Here is a 12,420-nt window from a genome sequence, read left to right as displayed (position 1 = left end):
ACACTAGACCTTATGTTGTTCTCTGTCTCCCAGGAAAACAGAACCATACCAACACACTCTCTGGGCTGACTAGTTGTAATGCCTCATTTCCCCACATCTGGATTAGCCCTCTAGAGTCTGAGCTTATGAGGTGCACTACCTGTCTGTGGAATGGAGCCATAATGCTGCATTGCTTCCCCACCCTCTGGAATTCAAGACACTGCTACACTCTGACATTCCGGAGTCTTTCCTCCTGTGACAGCCAATCTGTCAGAGCCAGAGCCACTGCTATTTTCCCCTACCTCAGGATTCAGAATGCTCACTATGCATACTTTCTTTCCTAGTGCTGAAGTTGCAATTATACCCTGTTGGCTCTGGGCCCCAACTGCAGCTGTGCCTTGCTTACTGAGGCCTGAACTTTGGAATATTTTATCTTCTTTAGAGCCATGCTAGTGTTGTGCTGTCATCCTCTGGGTCAGAATCACAGCCATCTTTAAGCCCTCTGGGCTCAAGAGACTGATGAATGCCTCAAAGTCACAGTCCTCACCTGGGTGAAAGAACTGCATTTATCCTTGCCTCAGAGAGAAAATACACACTCATGTCACAAGTGTCACAATAGTTTATCAAGATAACAAGCCCAGGACCCCACATTTACAGCCACTGTGAGCACTAGTATCCTGAAACACAGTACTGTAGTGGCTACCTGTGGGCCATGTAAGATATGATTCCAAGATGGACCCCTTTGGTCAATTTTTCCCACTACAGGAGAAAGGAGAATAGGACGCTTAAAGTCCTTGTCAGCAAAAACCCATAACAACTTACCTTGCTAAAAACTTTTCCTAAAACAGGTCACTGAGGCATCAGCAGTCATCACTGATATTAACCACAGAGACTACACTGCTGTGCCTATCCAGAAGTACAGCCAATATACTTTACCTAACCAACAGCCTTTATCTTCAGGTAATATTACTCTATAAATCTGGAAGAGGTGATGTCACAACTGATAGGCATACATTAATTCAGGAAGACAAGAAACATGAAACAGCAAGATCCATGACACTACCAAAGAAACACAATAATTGTCTAGTAACTGACTCTGAAGAAATGGAAATTTACAATTTCCTGTAAAGGAATCCAAAATAACAATCTTAAACCTCCACAAGTTACTAGAAATACAGATAGACAATTCAAAACAATCATAAAAATAATTCACAATCTGAATAAAATATTCAACAAAGAGATATTATTTTGAAAAAGATCCCAACAGAAGTCTTTGAGCTGAAGAACTGAATGAATGAAATAAGAGAACAATAAAGAGCTACAAAAGAAGACTCGATCAAACAGATTAAATAAATGTGAACTTAAAGATACATTTTTTGAAATTACTCAGAAGAAAAAGAAAATAAAAAAGAATGAAGATAGTGTGGAGAGCCTAAGGGATTCATCAGACACCATTAAGTGAACAAAAATACACATTAGTGGATTTCCAGTAAGAAGAGAGTCAAAGATAAGATCAAAAAGCTTATTTAATGAAATGATTGCCCCAAACTTCCCAACTCTTGGAAGACATCCAGATCAATGAAGCTCAAACCTTGCCAAATAAGTCTTCTCTGAGTCACATTATAATTAATGCCCAAGACAAGGAGAATTTCAAAAACACCAAGAGAAAACTCTGAGGTGACATATAAGGGAATGTCCATTAGACTGTAAGTAAATTTCTCAGCAGAAACCCTGATGGCCAGGAGAGAATGGAATGATATATTCAAAGTACTGAAAGAAAAATAAAAGCCTGTCAGCCATCAATACTCTACCTTGTGCATCAGTCGTATAGATATGAAGAAGAATATTTCCCAGCCAAATAAATGTTGAGGGAATTCATCCCCATAAGACATTCTTTTCAAAAATAGCTTAAAGGAGTTCTCTGACTGAACACAAGAGCTACTAATTAAATCATGAAAACTTATGAAAATATAAAACTAACTGGTAGAAAAAATTTATAGGCAAAGTCAAAATACTTGATTCTTATAATGGTGGTGAGTAAATTTTTCAAATCTCTAGTATAAAGGTTAAAAGTCTAAATGGTCATAATAACTAGAGCTATAATAAGTTATTAAGAAACACAAAATATAAAATATGCAAATTGTGAAAATACAAATATAAATTGTATAAGGAAGGATAAAAGTCTAGACTATTTGTATATGACTGAAATTAAGTTGTTATCAGTTTAAAATAGTCCGCAATAAATGTAGGATGTTTTATGGAAATCATGCAGCAAAACCTATAGCAGATACACCAAGAAAGAGAGAGAAACAAAACCTTGGCATTACAGAAAACTATTAAATCACAAAGATAGATAAGAGACAAAGAGCAAAGTATCTAGAAAACTAGAATATAATAATCAAAATAGAAGTCTTTACTAATCAATAACAACCTTAAATGTGAATGTATTAAACTCTTTAATCAAAAAAGGGTAGATAAATTTATGTAAAAAATAAAATCCAGCTAAAGTAAGAAGAGACAAATCTGAATAGTCTCATATTTAATGAAGAAATTCAATTCACTTCATAATTAGTAAAAAATAGTTTCATATATTCCAGACCAGAATCTAAAAATTCTCTTGTTTCACTAGTTTGTTTAACCAAACATACAAAGAAGAAATAATACCAATTATATATGAATATTCTCTGATAGTGGATACAGGTGATGTCTTAGAATTCATTTCATGAGGTGAATACAGGACTGAAGCCAAAAGAAGCACAAGATAATTAAAAGATAAAAATCACACAATTTTTCCTCAATTTTTAACAATACATTGAAAGGGTGGTTAATAAATCTCAGGAATACAAGATTGTTTTAACATATGAAAGTCCTTCAATTTAATTAGATATATTTACAAAATGGATGAAAAAATAGTTCAGAAAATTTATAAAATCATGATAAATTGCCTCAGCATTCTAGAAATAACATAGAATCTCCTCATTCTAATAAATGCCATCTATGAAAACCTACAACCAACATCATATTATATGTACTTTCAAAAGACTCAAAATTTTTCCCAATCATCTGTGTAAGGCAAAGACTCTCAACATTTCCTTTTAATGTTGTAGTAGATGTTATATAGCCAATTGCAGTAAGGCAAGATAAAGAAACACAAAATGATTGGAAAAGAAGCAGTAAGATTATCATTAATTAAACTTAATTTGGCCACATAGAAAGAAATCTTCAAAGAAATCTTCAAAATCTTCAAAATCTTCAAAAAATCTACTAAAACTAGTACAGTTTGAAAGTCTCTGGCTATAAGGCCAATATACAAAAATCAGTTGCATTTCTGTATATAAACAACAAGGAACTAGACAAAATAAGAGATACAATGTTACCCCAAACATGAAATCTATAGATCTAATTTTTAACAACATACATGCAAGATATATATAATGAACATTGCTCAAATAAATGAAAGAAGATCAAAACAAATAGAGATATATCCCACTTTCATGGATTAGAAGACACAGTGCTAAGATGGTTTCTCTACATAAATGAGAATGTAAATATACATTCAAAAATCCCAATCCAATCTTTATCCATCTTTTCTCCTCTGTATGTGTGAATATATTATAATTTATTCAACTAGTTTTTAAAAATTGTTTATTAATTTTTAATTAAAGTCATACATGTAAACATTTATGGGGTAACTTGTGATGATTTGATATACAATATGAAATGCTTAAATTAAACTGATTAACCTAGCCATCACCTCACTTATTTTTTGTGGTAAGGTATTTGAAATTTACACTCAGTTATGTTGAAATATAGCCTGTACAAGAAAGTATCTATTTTTATTTTTTTACAAATTGACAAGTTGATACAATATATATGGAAATGCAAATTACCTAAAATAGGTAAACCCATTAAAAGAAAAACAATAAATTTGGAGTACATATATTATTTTTTTGTAAATTAAAAATGTTCTATAAAGTTTTAATAATCAAGATAATGTACTATTGAATATATATTAATTGAACAGAATAGAGAATCCAGATATAAAATGGTATTTATATGGTAAATTAAGTTTACTCAAGGCTATTCAATGGGTGAAGATAATCTTTTTAATATTTTAAATCTTTCCAAATGAATAAAAAGACAAGGAAAACTCAGTTTCTGGTCAGGCATGTAAGGAACTTGAAGTCACCACTTCAATGCCTTGCTAATTTTAGAGATGAGGTCTTGCTCTGGCACAGGCTGTTCTTGAGCCTGTGAGCTCAGGAAATCCATCCACCTCAGCCTCCCAGAGTACTAGGATTATAGCCATGAGCCACTGCTTGGCCTGGCCAAAGATGTTTTAAGCATCAAAAATACATAATGAATTATAATACAGGGTGTCCATAAAATTCATGTGCAATTAAAATAGTTTTACATTGTAAATTACACATAACCTTTATAGATACCCTGCATATTGAATGAAACCATTAAACTAGTAATAAAACATTGTATATAATTTCCAACTTGTTAAAGAAAAGATGCCATAATGAAAATGTATAATCAATACAAAATAAATCAAGGAAGGGCAAAAAAAGGGAAAAGCTCATATACAAGTGAGACCAGTAAACAGTAGAGTTGGGTGATTAAAATCCAAGTCTAGAAATTACATTAAATGCAGTGAACAAGAAGATTGTCAGATTGGATTCATAAAAACAAATAAATTCCATTGTTTGCTTGTTATAAGGGACACACTTTGTAATAGCAATTCAGTTGAATGTAAAAGAAATGGGAAAGATAAGTAAACACTAATCAAAATAAAGAAATTGTAGCTATACCAGATGAAGGAAATAATAAAACAGAGAAATTCAGACATCAGAAAAGGAAGCAAGATATATTCTAGAGATGAGGAGGGACATTTCATAAAGTGGTAGCATCCTGGAAAATGTTTAACAATTGAGTCTCTAAATAATGAGGTATGTATATATGCTACATATATATATTTATTTATATGTAAACATATGTTACTTATATGAAGGGTGGGTAACAACTTATGAATGATAATAAAATGTACAATACCTTCTACTATAAATCCAAATATTTAATTGAGTCTTTTGAAGCAAAGTGGATGCTACTGGAAACGATTATCCTAATTACATTATCTCAGGAATGGAACAGCTTGAAAGATAAAATGAAAATTTTCATATATTAATAAATATAAATAATGTATATCATAAATTACTGGAATAGTAAAACTTACAAATGGATTCAATGATAAAAATGAAATGAGAATAATCTTATAACTAGTAAAATAGTTGTATCCATATTTTAGGATATAATTATTTGTTGTATCCTCAAGGCCACCTGAGATGATGGTTTCTCTGATAAATTCTAACCAATATTGAAGGAAGTAATAACCCAATTGTTTTCTCAAACAATTCCTTACTCTTTTTTATAAAACTCATGTAAATTTGATACAAACTCCCCTCATTATAAGAGAGAAAATTTGAGGCCAGACTCACTCAAGAACTTCAGTGCAAAAATCCTAAACAAATATCAGCAGGATAAATCTGGGCTTTTTAAAGCCATGTAATCTTGATTTAATATTTGATAATAAATTGGGTTTATCTACCACAGTAAAAGAAACAAGGACAAAGTTATAAGGTAGGTTTGATATGTAAATAAAATCCACTTGATAAAAACAAACATCCATTCATAAATTTTCTAGTGTAGTGTTATTTAATAGAACTTTCTTCAGTGACAAAAATATTTTATGTGCTGTACACTGTCCACTAGCCATATGTGACTATTGAACACTTGAAGTGTTGCTCATGTAACTGAGGAATTACTAACTACATTTAATTATAGTTAATTTAAATTTAAATAACTATATATGGCTATTGGTTACCATATTGGACAGCACAGATCTAGGATCTCTGGTTTTTCATTTATTCCAAAGATGTGAATTGGACGCATTGAGAACAGGAATAGGTACAGAAAATATTTGTGATCTTATGATCAGTTAGTGAGGTTAACTTTAAACTCAATGTGTGAATGATCTGGCTGACACAATTTATTCTAAAAGCAAGACTATAAGAAAATGTTTAATGGGAATGGTAGTTAATAAGATATCTAATAAATATTTCCTCTAGCTTTTGACTCTATAGGAATATAATTCTAACTATATGGTACTTAGTGAGGCAGTGCATTTATTTTATAAACTACTGAATAAAATGTCAATTTTATAAATATCATATAAAGAATGGGGTTATTAAAACTGGATTTAAGAAAAGTTTTATATCTTGTAAGTTTGTGTGTTTCAGTTTGGTTTGATAGTACCTAATTATGTAGGCTTATATAACACTTAGCATTTGCTTACAGAATTGTACACATAAATTATGCTGTGATGCTTCGGAATGTAAACTGAAAGGAAGTGCAATCTGTGGTTCTGGAAAATGCTGCACAGAAGAATGCAAGGTAAGGAACAATCAGTATTTGACAATACTCCAGCATTAAATATCTTGAAATATTTGTTTCAAGTAGATGAAAATGTGTCAATAACAAATTCAGCCCTTTCCACTATATGATATTCAAGCAACATGGATAGTCCCTCCTGACTTGCTTTTTGGATTCAATGTATAATTGTAAATTTTTCTATATATCCTCTGATATTTCTCTATGATCAACATATACCTGTAGCAACTCTTTTATAGTCTTCATTTTCTTTTTAAACAATCTACCTTATATAGGTTCAGGAAGTTAGATTAGTTCTTTTCACTGGCTAAATTCACTCCACTTCTTTCCTGTAAATTTCTTTCTTCCTCTGCAATTCAGTTATTGTTACAATATTTTAGTATCCTTTATTGATGACATTTAATGAATTAGAAATGTGATGGAGCAAAATGGTGGAACAGAACTTTCTAGTGATCACCATCCTCACCCTAAAACATTAACTTTGAACATCTATCCATGTATGGAAATACCTTCGCAAGAGCTAAAAAATCAGTGAGAGATCATACTACCTGGATGTAGCAAAATAATAATAAGAGATATATTGAAAAGGGTAGGAAGGACAATTTTACATTACCTGCATCACCCACCCTCTAGGCAGCATAGCTTAGAGAAAGATAGTGTCTACCTGTGGAAGGAGGTAAGTGACAGTAGGAAGGACTATGCCTTAAAACCAACACTGGGCCAACACAGTGAAACTCAGTGCTGGGAAGACCCTTAGCAGCCTGAATCCAGGCTGAGCCCATACTGGTAGCCCTTGAAATATAATTTCTAGGCCAGAATATAAAATAAGACCAAAACAAAATATTAGGAGAAAAAATTCAGAAACAGAATTATCGGGGGAGTGGTCAAGATGGCCGACAGGCACCAGTCTCCAATGGAAGCTCCTGCTCAGAGGAAAGGATAAAGTCCGGAGAAACCCCCAACAAAGTCAAAAACTGGGAGCCTAGCTGAGAAAGAAGAGTGATACTGGCAGGACACCTCTTCTGAGACAGGCGGAGACTTGTAGAGGTCAATCCACAGGTACATAAATTACCCCAAAGGAATAGCGCCCATCCCCTCCCCCAAGAAAGGTGTGCTTTTCCTTTGTTTCCTCTTCAACCGCTCCTCCAAGTGAGTTTCCTACAGGCAACTGATAAACTGAGGACCTATTCTCTCACTCCAGGAGTGAGAGCTGCTAACAGGGAAGTTTACTACCCTGGAGGAACCCAGTTGAGACTCAGAACACCCTCCCCCAGGCAGAAAAGTGGAACTGGCTTCTGCACTGCCATTTTGAGTTTCTAGTCCACTCTCCCTCCCCTTGCCAGCAGAGACAGGGAGAGGAGACCCAAGAACAGCATCCATCCACCCTTTCAAAACCAAGCCCCTGTCCCAGTCCTTTACCAGGAGAACGGCTTGATTCACGCTTTCTGCATGCAGACAGATCCCCCTCAGTCAGCGCATTCTGTGCTCAGCTGTCTCCCCTGCTGCTATCTGCACTTCCTGAACCTTAGTGCCAGTGACCGGGATTGACGCTGGATAGGGAGGGCTACACACCCTGCCAGGCGTCCGCCTCCGCCTCCGAGTCTTTGGTGGCCCTTGATGGCAATTGACTTCTGCTGGGTGGAGTCATTGAGCCGCGCCCGCCTCCCAGAGCCCTGCTGGCTGCGGCTGCCATTGACTCCTGCTGGGGAGGGTCGGGCAGTCCTGCCAGCTGCTTGCTTGCCTCCAGGGCTTTGGCGGCTGGTGAGAGCAACTGACTTCTGCTAGGGCAGGAAAAGCAGCTGCACATCTGCCTCCTGGGGCCCCCTGGCCCTGGATCCCACCAGCTCCTGCCTGAGAGGATCACGCCAGGCTCCAGGGCTTGGGTGGCCAGTGAGGGCAACTGACTTCTGCTGAGCGGGTTGCTCAGTCTTGCGCCCACCTCCCGGGGTCTTGTTGGCTGGCAGTCGCCAGCAGCTCCTGCTAGGAAGGGTCTTGCTATCCCGCCAGTGGCGTGCCCGCTTCAGGGGCTTGGTAGTCTGTGAGGGCAGCTGACTTCTGCTGGGGCCAGTTGCACAGACGTGTGCCTGTCTCCTGGGACCTCCCAGCATGCGATCACCCCCAACTCCTACGGGAGAGGATTGTGCCGTCCAGCCAGCTGCGCACCCGCCTCTGGGGCTTTGGCGGCCTGCAAGGACAACAGACTTCTGCTGGGGAAGGTCACACAGCCACACGCCCACCTCCCGGGGCCTTGCCAGCTTGCAGCCGCCAGCAGCTCCTGCCTGGGAAGGTCACGCAATCCCACCAGCCACGCAACTGTCTTCAGGGCTTTGGTGGCCAGTAAGGACAACTGACCTCCGCTGGGGCAGGTTGCGCCTGCTTCCCAGGGCCTTGATGGCAGCACTGACTCCTGCAGGGATGGGCTGCATCACCCCGACTGCTGGTCCCGCCTCCTGGGGTCTTGCTGGGTTGTGCCAGGAGAAAACTAGAAGAAGCCACTGGCAGAACAGTTTTCAGGACAGTTTCTGAAAGGTGCAAATTCAACATGGGACGGAATCAGCAGAAAAACTCTGGCAACCAGAATAACCAGAGTAGATTAACCTCCCCAAAGAAGGATGGGGTAGACACAATTGAAGACCCACTACATAAACAAATATCTGAAGTGTCAGAAATTGAGTTCAGAATCTGGATAGGGAGTAAGATCAACAGGTTGGAGGAAAAGAGGGAGCTAGAATTTCAAATCACTCAAAAGCTGTCCCAGGAATTCAATGATTTCAAAGATAAAATGATCAAGGATTACGATACACAGAAACAAGAGGTTGCAGATTTGAAGAGCACCATGGAATCCCTCTGTCAGAGGATGAATGAGGCAGAAGATAGGATCTCCGCCACTGAAGACAAAGACTTTTTTTTTTTTTTTTTGAGACAGAGCCTCAAGCTGTCCCCCTGGGTAGAGTGCCATGGCATTACAGCTCACAGCAACCTCGAACTCCTGGGCTCAAGCGAGTCTCCTGCCTCCGCCTCCCAAGTAGCTGGGACCACAGGCGCCCGCCAAAACGCCGGCTATTTTTTTTTGGTTGCAGCCATCATTGTTGTTTGGCGGGTCCGGGCTGGATTCGAACCCGGCACCTTAGGTGTACGTGGCTGGCACCTTAGCCAGTTGAGCTATAGGCGCTGAGCCAAGACAAAGACTTTGAATGCACCCAGACTTCCAAAGATTTTGACAGATGGAGAACAAAAACAGATCTCTCACTCAGAGAGATCTTGGATAATTTGAAGAAAACTAATATTCGACTTATAGGAATCCCTGAAGGTGACAAAGTTGCTTCACAAAACACAGAGGCACTCCTTAATGAAATTATGAAAGAGAACTTTCCAGACATGCCAGGGACCCTGAAATTCAGATAGCAGACAGCTTCAGAACCCTAGCATGACTCAACCCAAGCAAGACATCACCCAGGCATATCATAATCAACTTCACTAAAGCTAACATGAAAGAGAGAATCCTGAAAGCAGCTAGATGCAAGAAAACATTAACTTACAAGGGGAAGAATATTAGAATGACAGCAGATCTCTCTGCTGAAACCTTTCAGGCTAGAAGAGGGTTGTCATCGACCTTCAACCTGCTAAAACAAAACAACTTTCAACCCAGAATCCTCTATCCAGCCAAAGTGAGCTTCATTTATGATGGAGAAATTAAATACTTTAGTGATATTCACATGTTGAAGAAATTTGCCATTACTAAACCAGCCCTTCAGGATATCCTCAAATCTATCCTCCATAAGGATCAACGCAATCCTCCACCACATAAATAAAGCCACCGAGAAAATTTTGACTAAATTCCAATCTCCACTGTGACAAAAGGATTAAAGATGTCTAATGAACCTTCAAAAAACTCGACACCCAAAATTATGCCAGGATTATCAATAGTCTCAATCAATGTAAATGGCTTAAACTGCCCTCTAAAGAGACACATGATGGCTGACTGGACACAAAAACTCAAACCAGGTATCTGTTGCATACAAGAAATGCACCTTATTTTAAAAGACAAGCATAGACTCAGGGTGAAGGGATGGTCATCTATTTTACAGGCTAATGGAAAGCAGAAAAAAACAGGTGTTGCAATACTATTTGCAGATACAATAGGTTTTAAACCAACAAAAGTGAGCAAGGACAATGATGGTTACTTTATATTTGTTAAAGGTAGTACTCAATATGACGAGATTTCAATTATCAATATTTATGTACCCAACCAGAATGCACCCCAATTTTTAAGAGACACTTTAACAGACATGAGCAACTTGATTTCTCCCAGTTCCATCATAGCCAGAGATTTTAATACCCCTTTGGCAGTGCTGGACAGATCATTCAACAAGAAGCTTAGCAAAGAAATTGTAGATTTAAACCTAACCATTCAGCATCTGGACTTAATGGACATCTATAGAACATTTCACCCTAATAAAACTGAGTACACATTTTATTCATCAGCCCACGGAACATACTCCAAAATAGATCACATCCTAGGTCACAAGTTTAACCTCAGCAAATTTAAATGAATAGAAATTATCCCTTGCATCTTCTCAGATCACCACGGAATAAAAGTTGAATTCAGAAACTACAGGAACTTGCAGACTCAAACAAAATCATGGAAGCTAAATAACCTTATGCTCAATGACACTTGGATCAAAGACGAGATCAAGAAGGAAATTACCAAATTCCTGGAATTAAACAACAATGAAGAGACGAGTTATCAGAACCTATGGGACACCGCAGAGGCAGTCCTAAGAGGGAAATTTATGGCACTGCAAGCCTTCCTCAAAAAAACGGAAAGAGAAGAAGTTAACAACTTAATGGGGCACCTCAAGCAACTGGAAATGGAAGAACACTCCAACCCAAAACCCAGCAGAAGAAAAGAAATGACCAAAATTAGAGCAGAATTAAATGAAATTGAAAACAAAAGGATTACACATCAGATTAACAAATCAAAAAGTTATTTTTTTTAAAGTAAATAAAATACATAAACCTTTGGCCAACCTAACCAAGAAAAAAAAAAAAAAACTTAAATCTCTAATTTCTTCAATTAGAAATGGTAAAGACGAAATCACAACAGACCCCTCAGAAAGTCAAGAAATCCTCCATGAATACTACTAGAAACTTTATTCTCAGAAATATGAAAACCTGAAGGAAATCGACCAAAACTTGGAAGCACTCCACCTTCCAAGACTTAATTAGAACAAAGTGGAAATGTTGAACAGGCCCATATCAAGCTCTGAAATAGCAGCAACTATACAAAATCTCCCTAAAAAGAAAAGCCTGGGACCAGATGGCTTCATGTCAGAATTCTACCATACCTTTGAAGAAGAGCTAATACCTATATTATTTAACCTTTTCCAAAATATAGAAAAAAGATGGAATATTACCCAACACATTCTATGAAGCAAATATCACCTTGATCCCCAAACCAGGTAAAGATCCAATAAGAAAAGAAAATTATAGACCAATATCTCTAATTAATATTGATGAGAAAAGATTCAGCAAGATCCTAATAAACAGAATCCAGTAACACATCAAGCAAATTATACACCATGACCAAGTGGGTTTTATCCCAGGATCTCAAGGCTGGTTCAACATACACAAATCTATAAATGTAATCCACCACATAAACAAATTAAAAAACAAAGACCATATGTTCCTCTCAATAGATGCAGAAAAAGCTTTTGACAATATCCAGCATCCATTCATGATTAGAACACTTAAGAAAATAAGCATAGAAGGGACTTTTCTCAAGATTATAGAGGCCATCTACCGCAAACCCACATCCAGTATCGTATTGAATGGAATTAAATTGAAACCATTTCCACTCAGATGAGGAACCAGGCAAAGTTGCACACTGTCCCCATTGCTCTTCAACATCGTAATGGTAGTCTTAGCCATAGCAATTAGGGAAGAAAAAGCAATCAAGCGTATTCACATAGGATCTGAAGAGATCAAACT

General features: G+C 37.4%; 1 protein-coding gene across 1 annotated transcript in view; it reads left to right on the top strand.

Annotated features, from left to right (window-relative positions):
• Positions 1–12,420, top strand: part of LOC100961411 (disintegrin and metalloproteinase domain-containing protein 5-like) — a 149,769-nt gene that overhangs the window by 133,857 nt on the left and 3,492 nt on the right. Inside the window, exon 13 of the mRNA XM_003803603.1 lies at positions 6,337–6,432. Within this exon, the coding sequence (XP_003803651.1) occupies positions 6,337–6,432 (96 nt within the window). The remainder of the gene's footprint in view (positions 1–6,336; positions 6,433–12,420) is intronic.

This window comes from Otolemur garnettii, unplaced genomic scaffold (assembly GCF_000181295.1).
Source record: "Otolemur garnettii isolate 467f Iridium unplaced genomic scaffold, OtoGar3 scaffold00356, whole genome shotgun sequence".
In the NCBI taxonomy this organism is placed as follows: Eukaryota; Metazoa; Chordata; class Mammalia; order Primates; family Galagidae; genus Otolemur; species Otolemur garnettii.
This window is presented reverse-complemented; position numbering and strand designations above follow the sequence as displayed.